This window comes from Dromiciops gliroides, chromosome 4 (assembly GCF_019393635.1).
Source record: "Dromiciops gliroides isolate mDroGli1 chromosome 4, mDroGli1.pri, whole genome shotgun sequence".
Lineage (NCBI taxonomy): Eukaryota > Metazoa > Chordata > Mammalia > Microbiotheria > Microbiotheriidae > Dromiciops > Dromiciops gliroides.
This window is the reverse complement of record NC_057864.1, coordinates 136952710-136966617: the sequence shown is the minus strand read 5'-3', so window position 1 is coordinate 136966617 and position 13908 is coordinate 136952710. Positions and strand designations below refer to the sequence as shown.

Sequence of the window (13908 nt, the reverse complement as noted above, 5' to 3'; positions counted from 1 at the left end):
ACATCAATGATAAATACAGGCCACAAAACTGGCAAAATGGATCCAACAGATAGCCAACAAGTATGTATTAGACGTTCACTATGTGTCAGACACTGTGCTAAGTGCTAGGGAGTCAAAGAAAGGGAAAAACACAGTGCTAGCTCTCAAAAAGCTTATTTCTTAATGGGGGAGACAATATGTAAACAGCTGTGATATATACAGGGTAAGTGGAAGGCAATCTCAGAACACTAGCAGAGGAGGAGTCTGGGAAAGGCCTCCCTCAGGAGGTGCTTTTGGGCTGAATCTTGAAGAATGTCAGGAAGAGTTGAGAGGGGAGAGCATCTCACATACAGGGGATAGTGAATGAAGAGGCACCAAGTCAGGCAATCGAATGCCATGTGCAAGGAACAAGACCACCAGTGTCACATTATATGAAGGGAAGTAAAGTGTAAGATAACTGGGAAAGAAGGAAGGGTCCAGATTGTATAGGGTTTTAAAAGCCAGGGGTGCAGCTAGATGGTGCAGTGAATAAAGGACCAGCCCTTGATTCAGGAGGACCTGAGTTCAAACCTGGCATCAGACACTTGACACTTACTAGCTATGTGACCCTGGGCAAGTCACTTAACCCTCATTGCCCTGCAAAAAATAAAAATTAAAAAATTAGGGTCAATTGGTGTGATATATTTAATTTTGATGATTTTAAATCCTTTTCTCGTCAAAAGACTGTAGAAACATGAAAAAAAAAATCTCTTTGATTTTAGGTGGGTGCATTAAATGCTTGCTTCCTTGCAAAGAGAGGTTTCCAAGTTGATGTCTATGAAGCCAGGGAAGGTAAGCAAAAAATAAGCACTATGGTTTTGATTCTTGGCTGTGCCTATTTTTCTAGATTTCCTGAATGAAAAGAAAAAAGGAATTAGTAGTGGGCTTTTAAAATACAAAATTCTATATAAAATTAATAATACTAATATGTTATTTAGAGAAATTATTGATTTCAAGACTTTGGTTATGAGTTTGCCAGCTTCCCCAATAACATTTTTAGTTTGCTGTATGGTGTATCTTGTGCCACCACCTACATTTACATATCCTGGAATTTGTTTACTGTGTCTTAGATATTCGTGTTGCAGAATTTGCCCGTGGAAGAAGTATTAATTTGGCCCTTTCTCATAGAGGACGTCAGGCTCTTAAAGCCGTCGGACTAGAAGAGCAGGTTGGTTGTTTTCTGTTTTTTCTGTATGGCTTGTAGAATATAATCCTCTACTGAAGTCCTCTGTTGCCTCCTCATGGAGTGGCAGTGACCCTGGATTCATTCTTCTACCTACCCTATGCCAACAGGATAAAAGATTTGCCAGCTTCTGCTAATTATTATTATTAATAGTTAATGATAATAATAACAAACATTAAGCATACAGCACTGTGAGGACTGAAAATGCTTTACATGTGTTATGTCTTGGCAAAAGGCTCTGAATATAGGACCAGTGATGAACATCATGTCTATTGCCCAAGGGGGAGCCTAGCTAAATTGGCTCATCACCAGGTAGGCCGCTGCATGATTGATTTTCAGCCACAATTCTTGATACGTGTCATCTGAGTCCCATAGAGGTTGCCATTCATATTGATGGAGAAAGGAACAATCATAGGTCCTTGGAGTAAATAAAAAATAGAATATTACAATTGGTTATCTTTCAATATCACTGGATCCCAACTGCATAATGGTTTAGAAAACTGTGTTTTACCCTAAGATGCCAACTACTGCTCACTTCAGTACCTTAAGGAACTGTGATTTGATTGATATAAGTTTATATATATATTTTTTCTGATGGAGCTCACAGCCTCATGAGTATTCTTCATGAGTAGTTGTCACCAAAAATAATAATAATAATAATAATAATCTGGCACTAGCCTACTTGAACAACTATATTTGACATTACTCCATTTTCTGCACTCTGGATTCCAACTAAACTAGCCTCTTTCCTATATTTATGCCTTTGTTTAAGTTGTCCTCCATCCATGGAGTGCTTTGCCTTCTCATCTCTTAGGACCCTTAGCTTGCTGCCAGGCTCAGCTGAGGTACCACTTCCAATGGCGAGCTTTTCTTAATTCCCCTAGTTGTTCGTGATCTTTCCTGCTTCAAATTATCTTGTCATTATCTGTGTGTTGTATATCTCCAGTAGAAGGTGAACTTCTTGAGGGTAGAGTATCCCTAGCACCCAGCACTGAGTCTTACAAATAGTTACCATTTGATCAGTGATCAGTGAGTCAATAAACAACTTTTTGGTGACAATCTTTTTCTTTTTCTTTTTCTTTTTTTTTGTTTCTTTCTTTTTTTTTTTTTTTTGGTGGGGCAATGAGGGTTAAGTGACTTGCCCAGGGTCATACAGCTAGTAAGTGTCAAGTGTCTGGGCCGGATTTGAACTCAGGTCCTCCTGAATCCAGGGATGGTGCTTTATCCACTGCACCACCAAGCTGCCTCCAACATGCTTTTTCAAACAAAGTTGATTGGTGATCAAACATACAGTCAATTGCTGTACCCATATTTAGAAGCCTCTCTAGCTTTTTAGGCCTTAACTGAGCTCACATTCATTGACCTAGCCTTTCAACCACAGGGAGTTCTCAGTGTGAGGCAAAACCAAGTATCTGGAAGTAGTATAAAGACAATACCAAAGAGTAACGCAATCTCAGAGGTAGAAGAGGTCTCAGAAACCATTTAATCCAACTTTTACCTGAACAGAAATCTCCTCTAGGTTATCCCCAAGTAGAGGAGCTTTCACTTTTACTAACTCTCCTACCATTATAACACCCTGTTACCAAAAGAAGATAATTTTATGGTTGGGGACAGCGTAATTATGCCTCAGATTCACATAGTTCCCTCCAACCGCAATCATGACCACTGTGAACCCCTAGTTAGAAAAATAACATTAAGGCCAATATTTGACTATGACTTAATTTAAATTTATGTTTATTTCTAACTCCTGGCTTCTTTGTGATTGAGACAAAATTCAGGTTACCAGAAATGATTGGGTAAATAAGCATCAGAACAGTAGGAAGAGAAGTTCAGGAAAGAACAGAGCTTTCTTGAAACTTCCCTTGATCTGCAAGAAGATATGTACAACTGGGAGCCTCAGCCCTTCTTCTGTTTCTAGCCACTTGGAGGGCCATTGGCCCTCCTGGATCTCTTCCTTGTTTTTCCCAGTCCTGCTTCCTCTTCCTCCTTTCACTGGTTACCCCTGTATTTCCCATTCTTTCTGACTCACTTCTTGATTTCCTCACTCCTTCCTCTTTGCTACCAGACCCTCAAAATCTCTTCTTCCTTTTGAAACAATTCCTGCTTTTTTCCAAGTGCCTTATGGAGAGACGGAGTTTCCCACCTATTCATTAGAGTCACTACTACTACTACTACTACTATGCTATAAATCAGTCAATTCTTTAAGTTAGTTTTATAAAAGAGACTTGAAAACTGACTTGAAATCTGTTTACTTGATAAATTTTATGATTTGAAAACTAACTTAGCCATTTCTGATTTTGTAGGTTGTGTCCAAGGGCATTCCTATGAGAGCAAGAATGATTCATTCTTTTAAAGGAAAAAAATTTGCAATTCCTTATGGGACAAAAAATCAGGTACGTTTTCCCTTAAGATAGCTCCTTGCATAATAGTTACATATAAAACCTAGAACTTATTAACTTTGGTTTTTATCCTTCTTACTTTGGCATCACACAAAATATGACACTTATCTGAACAACCACAACACAATAATAATGATAATGATGATGATAATAGTTGATTATAGTGGTTAAAAGATTACAAATTTTGTATAGATGTAGATATACAACCTCATTTGATACTTAGAACAACCTTATGAAATAGGAACTACATGGCTATTATACCAACTTTAAAAATGAAAAGGCTGAGGCTCAGAAAGATTGAATAACTTAACCATGGAAATATAGGTAGTGTCAGAGCCATGATTTCAATAAATGCTGTTCTTCAAAATATTCACAATGGAAAGATATATGTTTATTCCAAAAGTGTTGTCATTGTGCAAAACACTTTTGAAATTGCTTTAAGACTGTCTGTTTGTCTGTCTATCTCTCTGTTTCTCTTTCTGACTCTCTGTCCATCTGTCTCTCTCTGTCTCTGTCTCTCTGTCTCTCTCTCACACACACACACACAAGCACACACAGAGTCTCATTATATTATAGCCACACCTCCTTTTTTGTACAACAAATGACATTGCCTTGTTCAATTGTCCAGTTTATTCCTTAAATTTCATTTTGAATGATTCTTTAGCTATTTCCAAAGACCAAATCCACTCAAAAAGAACAAAGATTTCTACCTCTCAGTATAATGTGCTACAGTCTTTTGAGATAATCAATCCCAAAGAGAAGTTAAAAAATGTTTTGGGTAATGGCAACATCTTTGTAATAGTTTGAAGCAGTTATTTTGAAGGAGACACCACTCATTTTATTATATATGTTTTGTTATGCTTGTTTTAAAATCTCTTACATTAGTTTATCTGCCTTGTATAATATAGATATACTCAAAAGCACATATATCTACATATATTTATATAAACATATGTATTCGTATCTCTATTAAGGGTTATTTGTATAAGGAGAAAAGATTTTTCTGGGCTAAGATTTTCACTCCCTCTCCCTCTAGAATTCTCCCTTTGGGATGTGGGCATCTTCAATTGATTCTAACCATTACCCTTCTCCTCCAACTAGAGGTGATGTTTTATTCAGTACCCTCAACTACATTCTTAAGTGGGGGCATTTCTTTGAGCCCCAGGTGGGAAGATCCCCCAAATCTCCAACATGAAATGCATTTCTCTCCTCTCTCTCTGTCTCTGTCTCTCTGTCTGTTTTTCTGTCTCTGTCTCTCTTTCTCTCTGTCACTGGCCCTCTTCCTTACATCTCAGGCCCACTAATGAAATACATACAAACTGGAAATTGTTATGGTTGCCCATTCCTTTATCTTATACTTGCTTTCAATATTAATTGAACAGAAATTTAACCAAACTCTAAAGAACAGGTAGGCTTTGAGTTTAATATAAGCTCTCCTAGATATTGTAGAAAAGGGGGGAGAACAACCACTGGTAAATCATTCTCGGTATCAGTTCTTCTAAATGCAAAGCAAGTTCATCAATGATTGAATTTGACAATAACATCCAGAGGTGGCTCCCCTCTGGTCTCAGGCTGCTCTTCAGGCTGTGCTGGGCAGTTAGCAGCAGCAGTAGTGCAATGGATGGTGAGCTCCAGTGGTTACCAAAGCACCCATTACCCTCTATGACTTCATATCTACTCCATACTATCCCCAAAACACTCAATGGAAAGTAGTCAAGTTGATTTCTGTGCCGGCACACATCTTTACATCTCACCTCTCAGGAATTTCTCTTCTAGAGCAAGGGGAGGGCGGTATTGTCTTTTTAAGGCATGGCCATTCTCCAGTGGATAGAAAATTAGAAAAAAAGAAACCTAAATGCCACCCTGAAGGCTTTATCTCAGCTTCTCTGAATCCTTCAGTACACTGATGTAAATGTGCTCTGTAGAGAAAAGTAGCAAAGGTAATAAATAACCATCTATTCAATGCTGATTTCAAAAACATTTCTAGTGGGCTGATTTTTTTTCATGTTCCTTCAAAAATAACTTGGCTAGAATTGATTTGCATTTCAACTTTGAGAAATGGAGTAGAACCATTTCCCTTTTGCCTGCAACAGTTACTAAAAGATAACAACATCCAGATGGTACTATATAGTTTTTAAAAAAGCAAAATCATATTTCTGATTTATATTTCTCCTTGATGCTTAGCTTTCATGTGTTTTTTTCTTCTACTTGTTAACTGTCATCCCATAGCTTATTGAGCTCAATAGAAGGGTTTCCTTTTCTAATTACACTTTCTGAATTTGCTTTCTTGGGAAAGAAGCAGGCACACAAAATGTCTTTTAGCAAACTAGAAACACAATCCTCTTAATTTTCACTCAGGAAAGTTCTTTTTTTCCTAAGGACTGCAGCAAAAGTTGGGAAATCCTGCTTTTCCTTTGGTTCTGACTTTGTTAGAGTTCTCTCTTTTTTTTTCTTTCTTATTTTTAGTTAGCAGCAGTAGCTTCAAGGAATCAAAATCCATAACTACGTAATGATAACAAAACCCACAGAGAAGTGAAAAATTCTTATATTTCACAATTTTTTTTGCCTGAATTCCCTGTTATTCCAATATGTTTTTTTTATCTTCCACAGAATTAAATGTTCATTTTGGCATCATGTTGATACCTTCATAGGGATAGGCAATGGGGAAAGGAGGAAGAGAGATCAGTTAGTCTAGGACTCAGATAATATCATGTTATAATCAATCCATCATTGTTTGGGCACTTACTATCTTCCCAGTACCAGGCTAAGTGCTATTAGATGTCCATTAGAAGTATCAGATATGGGGCTGCTAGGTTGTGCAGTCGATAAAGCACCATCCCCGGATTCAGGAGGACCTGAGTTCAAATCCAGCCTCAGACACTTGACACTTACTAGCTGTGTGACCCTGGGCAAGTCACTTAACCCTCATTGCCCTGTAAAAGAAAATGTTAAAAAAAAAAGTATCAGAAACAAAAAAAAAAAAAAGGAAGAAATATTAGATACTATGATACTATCTTTGCCCTCAGGGAACATACCATCACATCCTGTGGAGTGATATGATTTCCATATGTGAAATGATTTGAAAACAGGACCAAATATAATAAAGTTTTCAACTAGGAAGTACCAATGAAGATTGCCAAAGAAGTTTAAGAAAGGAAGAACACTTAAGTTATCAGGGCAGGCTCCAGAGAGGGCTTTGGACCAGATAAACTTAAAAGTCCTTTCCAGCTCTAAAGATATGGTCCTTTAATACCTAGAGGCCCTGGGCCTTGAAGAATTGGTAGGGAGAAGAGAGAGGAAAGTACATATTTCATACTGAAGTTCTTTCAAACACATGGTAAAGTATATAAAAAATGTACTTAGGGGGGCAACTAAGGTAGCACAGTGGATAAAGCACCAACCCTGGATTCAGGAGGACCTGAGTTCAAATCTGGCCTCAGACACTTCATACTTGCTAGCTGTGTGATCCTGGGCAAGTCATTTAACCCTCATTGCCCTGCAAAAAAAAAAAAGAATGTACTTAGGGGTATGTGGAGGGAGTGGATTACAGGGCAGTTAGGGGAAGTAAAAAATGCTAAGTGCAGAAAGTGAGATTCAGATAAGAAAATTCCCACCTTTGAATACAGGTGTTTTTTTTTGTTTTATTTCTCACAAAGCCCTAACCATTGAAGCTGAAAGCATTTATAAAAATACACTGTGGGCTCTGGGCAGTATTGTTTAGTTTGTTTCGTTCTGTTATTCAATCTAGAATTGCTTGGAATCTTGACATTTTTCTGATTGTTCCTTTTGGAGTCTGGTACCATGTTAGCAGTTGCTCCAATATAAGTAACATAAAAGCCAGAGTTGAACTTATCTCCTGAAATCACCTGTAGATATTATTTCTCATAGGTAATTTTAAAAAATCTTCAGGCTAATTTATTGTTACTCTTGTTATTTACAGTATCACTGTTGTATTAGATTAGCATTAGGGAAATGAGACTTGAGGAATTTATTTTAATTTTGGTTAAGAAAAGAATGAACCAACTTCCTCTTTTAGTTATAGTTGTATATGGAAGTTTGGGGAATGAGCAAGATGATTTGTTGGGATTTCCCCAAAAAACCTATGATTTTATGGCTATGACAAAATATCCAGCTAGATGTAAAAATCATCTCTGTGCTCTCTAAAAAGGAAGGAATATTTAAATTCTTCCTATTCATTGAAAATCTTCTTTATATACTAAAATAACATTTCTGGGTTCTGTTGCATTGAAAAGATAAACAATTAGACTGCATGGGTACAGTTCAGGGTAATAAAAATTGCCTTGATTTTTATGAATTTTAGCAAGGTGATAAGAAATTTTTTTTTTATTCCCAGTGTAGCAGGACCAAGCTATTTAAAGACTAACTTGTTAATTCAGATTTTTGCTTTATGATGCATCATGGACTTACTAATTAGCTATATTGGTATCTCTTAACAGTTGTTAACATTTCTCTTAATTTGGCATTGTATGTACTTAGGGTGAATAAGTATTGTTGAAATTTCTGATTCTCTCCTTTCAGTCTAGAGCAATCACCAGTGTGTTAGGCCCTACAAATAACTGTGCCCTGTGTAAAATTTTTCTTCCAAGTCTTCCAACTTTCTCTTTCTACACCCTCTGTCATTACTCAAGATGCTGAGTACTCTCATGCTGTTTCCCAATTATCCTGGATCCCCCACTTCATTCCCCAACCAGGTAGATCCCTATTCCCATAAGGGGTGCCTTATACTCCTCTCACATGAAAATTATGATTCCCATGGGGTCTTAGCTCTTAGCTAGCTATTTCAAAGGATTGAGGATGGGGAGGGAAAAGGACATTAGGAGACATAGATTTTGATATTTAAGAAAATCATATAATCTCTCCAGGGCTTGATGTTTTGTAAATTGAGGTGGTTAGATTAAGATGATCTCTAAGACTCATTCTAGCTCCAAGATTCTCTAATTCTATGACATAATAATAATAATAATAAACAAAAATCACATCGAAGTAAAAATTACAAGGCTAATTGCATTTTAAAGATGGTACCTAGCACTAAACATACCTCAACCTAAATGAATGACTTTCTAATCATAGAATTGCAGACACCTTTCTTTGGCAAGCTGATGGGGAAGATCCAGGAGTGAGAGGAAGGGGTTGGGGTTTTTTTAGGATCTCTTGAATTACTACATAGAATTTTTTTTTAAGTGAGGCAATTGGGGTTAAGTGACTTGCCCAGGGTCACACAGCTAGTAAATGTTAAGTGTCTGAGGCTGGATTTGAACTCAGGTACTCCTGACTCCAGGGCCGGTGCTCTATCCACTGTGCCATCTAGCTGCCCCTACTACATAGAATTTTGAATACTACCTACCCCAATGGCTTTGTACCAGAGTTACAATGTGTGTGTGTGTGTGTGTGTGTGTGTGTGTGTGTGTGCGCGCGCGGTGGGGAGGTAGGGTGAGGGCCGGAGATTATTTATCCCTAACCCCTATTTTATTCATTTATAAAATATTCTTTCTTCCTATTAGCCAATTCCCAACTAACATTATTTTTAAATTAACATATCTCTAGATGTGTTGTATATATGATTTACTCTCCTTGAGGCATAACAATAAACTAATGTGACTTTTTGCTTTTAAATCAATGTTCCAGGGTGCATGTGTATGTGAATATTGTCCCATTCAAAGAAGCACCTTTGAGAAGTTTTTGTGTAATACTTAATGCTGGCAAGTTTTTGTCCTTTGAAGATGGATTTCACTTTTGGAAATAGCCCAAAGCCATTAGAAGATGAATCTGGTTGATAGGGTCAGTGATCAAATTGGACATTACGATTTTGGGCCAAAACCAGCGTGTATGAGTCTAAAAGAATAGGATGACTAATTTTCTTGTCCTGGTATCTCTGTTCCTGGACGTGGAGTCAATGGCAAAGAAGAGTTCCAAAGTTGTTTTTTGAATAATAACAGTAGGTTTGAAATAAGTAGAAGGCATTTCCTTACCTGGGAGTTCCCTATAGCAATGAAATTACAGGTTCAGATCCTATTCTCTATGTAGAATTGTATAGTGGTATGAAGGAATTCAAGAAATTTCCCAAGCAGCTGAATAGGATGATCTAATTTAGTTCAGTGCAGCAAACATTTATTGAGTGAATCTATTTTGTGCAAGGAAATGCACTAGGTACTAAGTGAAAAAAAAAAAAAACACCCAACACTTATTTTATGATTGGTTTCTTGTTATGTTTTAGTTGGGGCAGCTAGGTGGCACAGTGTATCCTGAAGTTGGGAGGACCTGAGTTCAAAGATCGTCTCAGACACTTACTAGCTGTGTGGCCCTGGGCAAGTCACTTAACCCCAATTGCCTTAAACATCTGGCGCCATCTCCAGTAGTCCTGATATACATCTTGCCCCTGGACCCAGATAGCTCTGGAGGAGAGGGTGAGATTGGTGACCTTGCACAGCCCTCCCTCACTTAAACCTAATTCAGTACAAGTCATGCCTTCACTCTGATGTCATGGTCCTCTTCAAGAACGAAGGACAAACAGCAATAACATGTTATAATTTGGTTATATCCCCTATTTTGTAGAAATTGTGCTAAATTCTTTTTTTTGTTTGTTTGTTTTGTTTTTTAGTGAGGCAATTGGGGTTAAGTGACTTGCCTAGGGTCACACAGCTAGTAAGAGTTAAGTGTCTGAGGCCGGATTTGAACTCAGGTACTCCTGACTCCAGGGCCGGTGCTCTATCCACTGCGCCATCTAGTTGCCCCAAATTGTGCTAAATTCTAAAAGATAAGGGTTTGATTTTCGCTGACCACAAATCTTACTAAAAATAAAATAAAAATAAATTTAGGTTGAATACTTTAAAGAGAAATGGTACCATTCTTATTGATTATTGAACTATCTATTTAGTAGAAAAATTATCCAGTAATTCAAAAGTATATTTGTGCATTCTTCCTAAATAGAGCTTTCAAATTTCATTTTTCCCCCAGTATATTCTTTCTATAAGTAGAGAACATCTAAATAAAGACCTGTTGACTGGTAAGTCTAACACCTTTATTTAACTAAACTTTATTCACCTTTTTGCATTGTTGTGCTACCATGATGCTTGGGATTGTTATAGCAAACTTAAAATTTTAATTGGAGTTTGTCTGGTTGCCTGATTCTTTGTATCTACAGCATTTAGTACAGTGCCTAGTACATAATCAGTGTTTAATAAATGTTTGGTGACTGATTGATTTTCTAACACATGTTGATTACCTGATACTGAGATAATCTAAAATCTCAAGTTATATCACCTTGAATTTAAAGCCTTCCTGGCAATAGAGCTGTTCAAAACAGATACAAGGACATAAATATGTGAGTAGTGGAATTATCATTGACTCACAAATGCTTAGACAACAAACATCTTGTAACATGATCTAGCTGATTCTCATTTCCCAATGTGCCATTCATTTGAGTATATGAGACTTAAACAAATGGGATTGGATTAAAAAAAATTTAATATGGAAATGAAAAGAAAGAAGATAAGTTTATACTTATTTAAAGTTTTAATACCGGAATGATATTGAGAAATAATGTAAAATAGGAATGATGTTAAGCCAATCAATTTGAATATTGTTAATAAATCATTGTGCCAGATTAAATGATAAATGAAAACTTCAACTTTTCTTGAATTTGGTATAAAAGAGAATTTAAATTATATCTCTATGTGTTGTTTTTCTGTTTGTTCTCTAGCTGTTGAAAAATACCCCACTGCAAAAGTGCACTTTGGCCACAAGTTGTTGAATTGTAAACCTGAAGAAGGCATAATCACTCTTCTTGGGTAATAAATCAGAGCCATCATAAAGGACTAGAGAAGTAAAGGATTAGAAAGTGGAGAATCATCCTTTGATTAATAATTTTTTAAAAGTTTTAATAATTACCTAGGGTAATATTCATTACAAATGTGTTTCCTTGTAAAATTTTAGAACTTGAAGGCATTGTAGAGGCCTCCAAATGCACCTTCAAATCAGATGAAATTTTCAGTCATTAACTTAATGTTCAATGTCATGTTTACCAATCTCAATTATTTAATTAATTTAGTTTGTAGTTGAGAACCTCTGGAATAGGAACTTTTAAAAATAGCTACTGGGGAAAATATGAGGAGATTGGACAAATTCAATGTTCTTTTTCTCTGTCTTCATTCTCCTTGACCTCTCTGTGGCATTTGACACTAGTGATCACCCAATCTTAAAATACTATCTCTGGGCAGCTAGGTGGTGCAGTAGATAGAGCACTGGCCTTGGATTTAGGAGGACCTGAGTTCAAATCCGACCTCAGACACTTGACACTTAGTAGCTGTGTGACCCTGGGCAAGTCACTTAACCCTCATTGCCCTAAAAAAAAAAAAAAATTACTATCCCCCTCGGCTGTGGAATTTTTGTACTCTGACAACACAACAGCAACAGCAACAATAACAATAATAACAGCTGTCATTCGTGTAATGTTTTACACATTCTGAAGTGCTTTACACATATAAGCTCATTTAATCTTGACAACAAACAAAAGTAGGTACCACAAATGTTATTGTCCATATTTTACAATGAGGAAACTGGAGCTCAAGAAAGTTGAGTAGCCACAACTTTATAGTAAGTATCAGAAGCTGGGTTGAAGTTCAGGTTTTCCCTTCTCCAAGTCCAACACTCTCTTTACCTTACCATTCTGTTTTTCTTCTTACTTCTTGGGCTACTCTGTATCTTCCCTTTACTAGTTCCATTTGTTCCTCATCCTATCCTTTAAGTGTAGTCTCATCCTTTACTCCGTCCTCTCTCCTCACCTTGAATCAGTTAACAAATACTACCCAGTCTTTCTTCTTTAGATTTTCCCTTTCTGTTCCTTCCTTTTCATTTCCACTGCCATCATCCTAGTTCATATCCTTGTCAGCTCACATCTGGACTATCGAATAAATCTCTTCACTGTTCTTCCTGCTTCCGGGCTCTCCCTCTTCCACTCCATCCTTCTTTACCTTGCCAGATTCATCTTCTTAAATACCATTTTGTACATAGAGTATCAACTCCTGCACCTTGATCAGGTGGGTCTCCACTATATATAGGATAAATTCCAAAGCCTGTAGCCTGATGTTTAAAATCCTCCATGATCTAGTCCTTACCTCCCTCACCAGCCTTATTTTCTACAACTTTGCTACATGACCTTCACGTGTTAGTCATGTTGATTTGGTTATCATTCCTTGACTATATGCATTCCTACTTCCAAGTCTTTTTTCTGCTGTCTTGATTGCTATTCCTGCCATTTTCCTTTATCTTAAGTTCTACTCTATCCTAAAGGCCTAGCTCCAGTCATATCTCCTCCATGAAACCTCTAACCATCCTAGGCTTCATCTATTCTTCCCTCTTCTAAACTCCTAAAGCCCAGTACAGTACCTTACACATACTGGGCAGTCAATGTTTGTTGAGTATGAGAGTGGTTATTGGATTTCGCATTTACATCTAGAAAAAAAACCTTAATCATCATTTAGTCCAAACCCTTCATTTTACTGATGAGAACACTGAGGCTTAGAGATTAAGGGGAGCTCAAGGTCAGTCAGGGAGTAAGTAGTAGAGCTCATATTTGAACTCAGATTCCCTGACTCCAAAGACATCATTCTTTCTCATGAACAGTATTATGGGCTACTCTTTTTTCAGTTAAAAATTATTGATATCTTTTGCTTTTATATCACTTACATTCCCAATATATTCTTCCCCCTCACCTCTTAGTGAGCTATCTTTTATAACAGAATTAAAAAAACCACTCAGCAAAACTGACCAATGACATTATATTCAAAGTTCCAAACCCATTATGCCTCCATCTATATAGAAAGAAGGAAAGGAAGTGCTTTCTCATGTCTTTTCTTTGGGGCCAAGCTTGACCAGTATAATCTCACATTGTTCAATTTCCTTTATTTTATGGTGGCAGTTCTTTCCATTTATGTTGTTGTAGTCATTTTGTATATTGTTTTCCTTGATCTGCTTATTTCATTTTGTATTGATTCATGTGTCCTCTCACACTTTTCCCTCTTTACCATATCCAGCATTTCTTACAGAACCAGAATGTTTCCTTATATTCATATACCATAACTTGTTCACTGATTCCGCAGTAGATATATACTTTGTTCCCAGTTCTTTGTCAATACAAAAGTGATGACATCAATATTTGGGTGCATATAGGGCCATTTTATTCATCTTTGAACTCACTGGGGTATATGCCTAGCAGTGGAATCTCTTGGACAAAGGGTATTGACATTTACTCACCTTCTTTGCATAATTCCAAATCCCAAATGGCTTTCC

The 13908-nt window shown here is 37.0% G+C and overlaps 1 protein-coding gene across 4 annotated transcripts in view; it reads left to right on the top strand.

Moving 5' to 3' along the window:
• Positions 1-13908, top strand: part of KMO (kynurenine 3-monooxygenase) — a 59594-nt gene that overhangs the window by 18729 nt on the left and 26957 nt on the right. For all 4 annotated transcript variants that reach the window (XM_043963229.1, XM_043963230.1, XM_043963231.1 and 1 more), the window contains exons 2-6: positions 741-810; positions 1089-1186; positions 3505-3594; positions 10576-10624; positions 11321-11408. In XM_043963229.1, coding sequence (XP_043819164.1) covers positions 741-810; positions 1089-1186; positions 3505-3594; positions 10576-10624; positions 11321-11408 — 395 coding nt within the window. The remainder of the gene's footprint in view (positions 1-740; positions 811-1088; positions 1187-3504; positions 3595-10575; positions 10625-11320; positions 11409-13908) is intronic.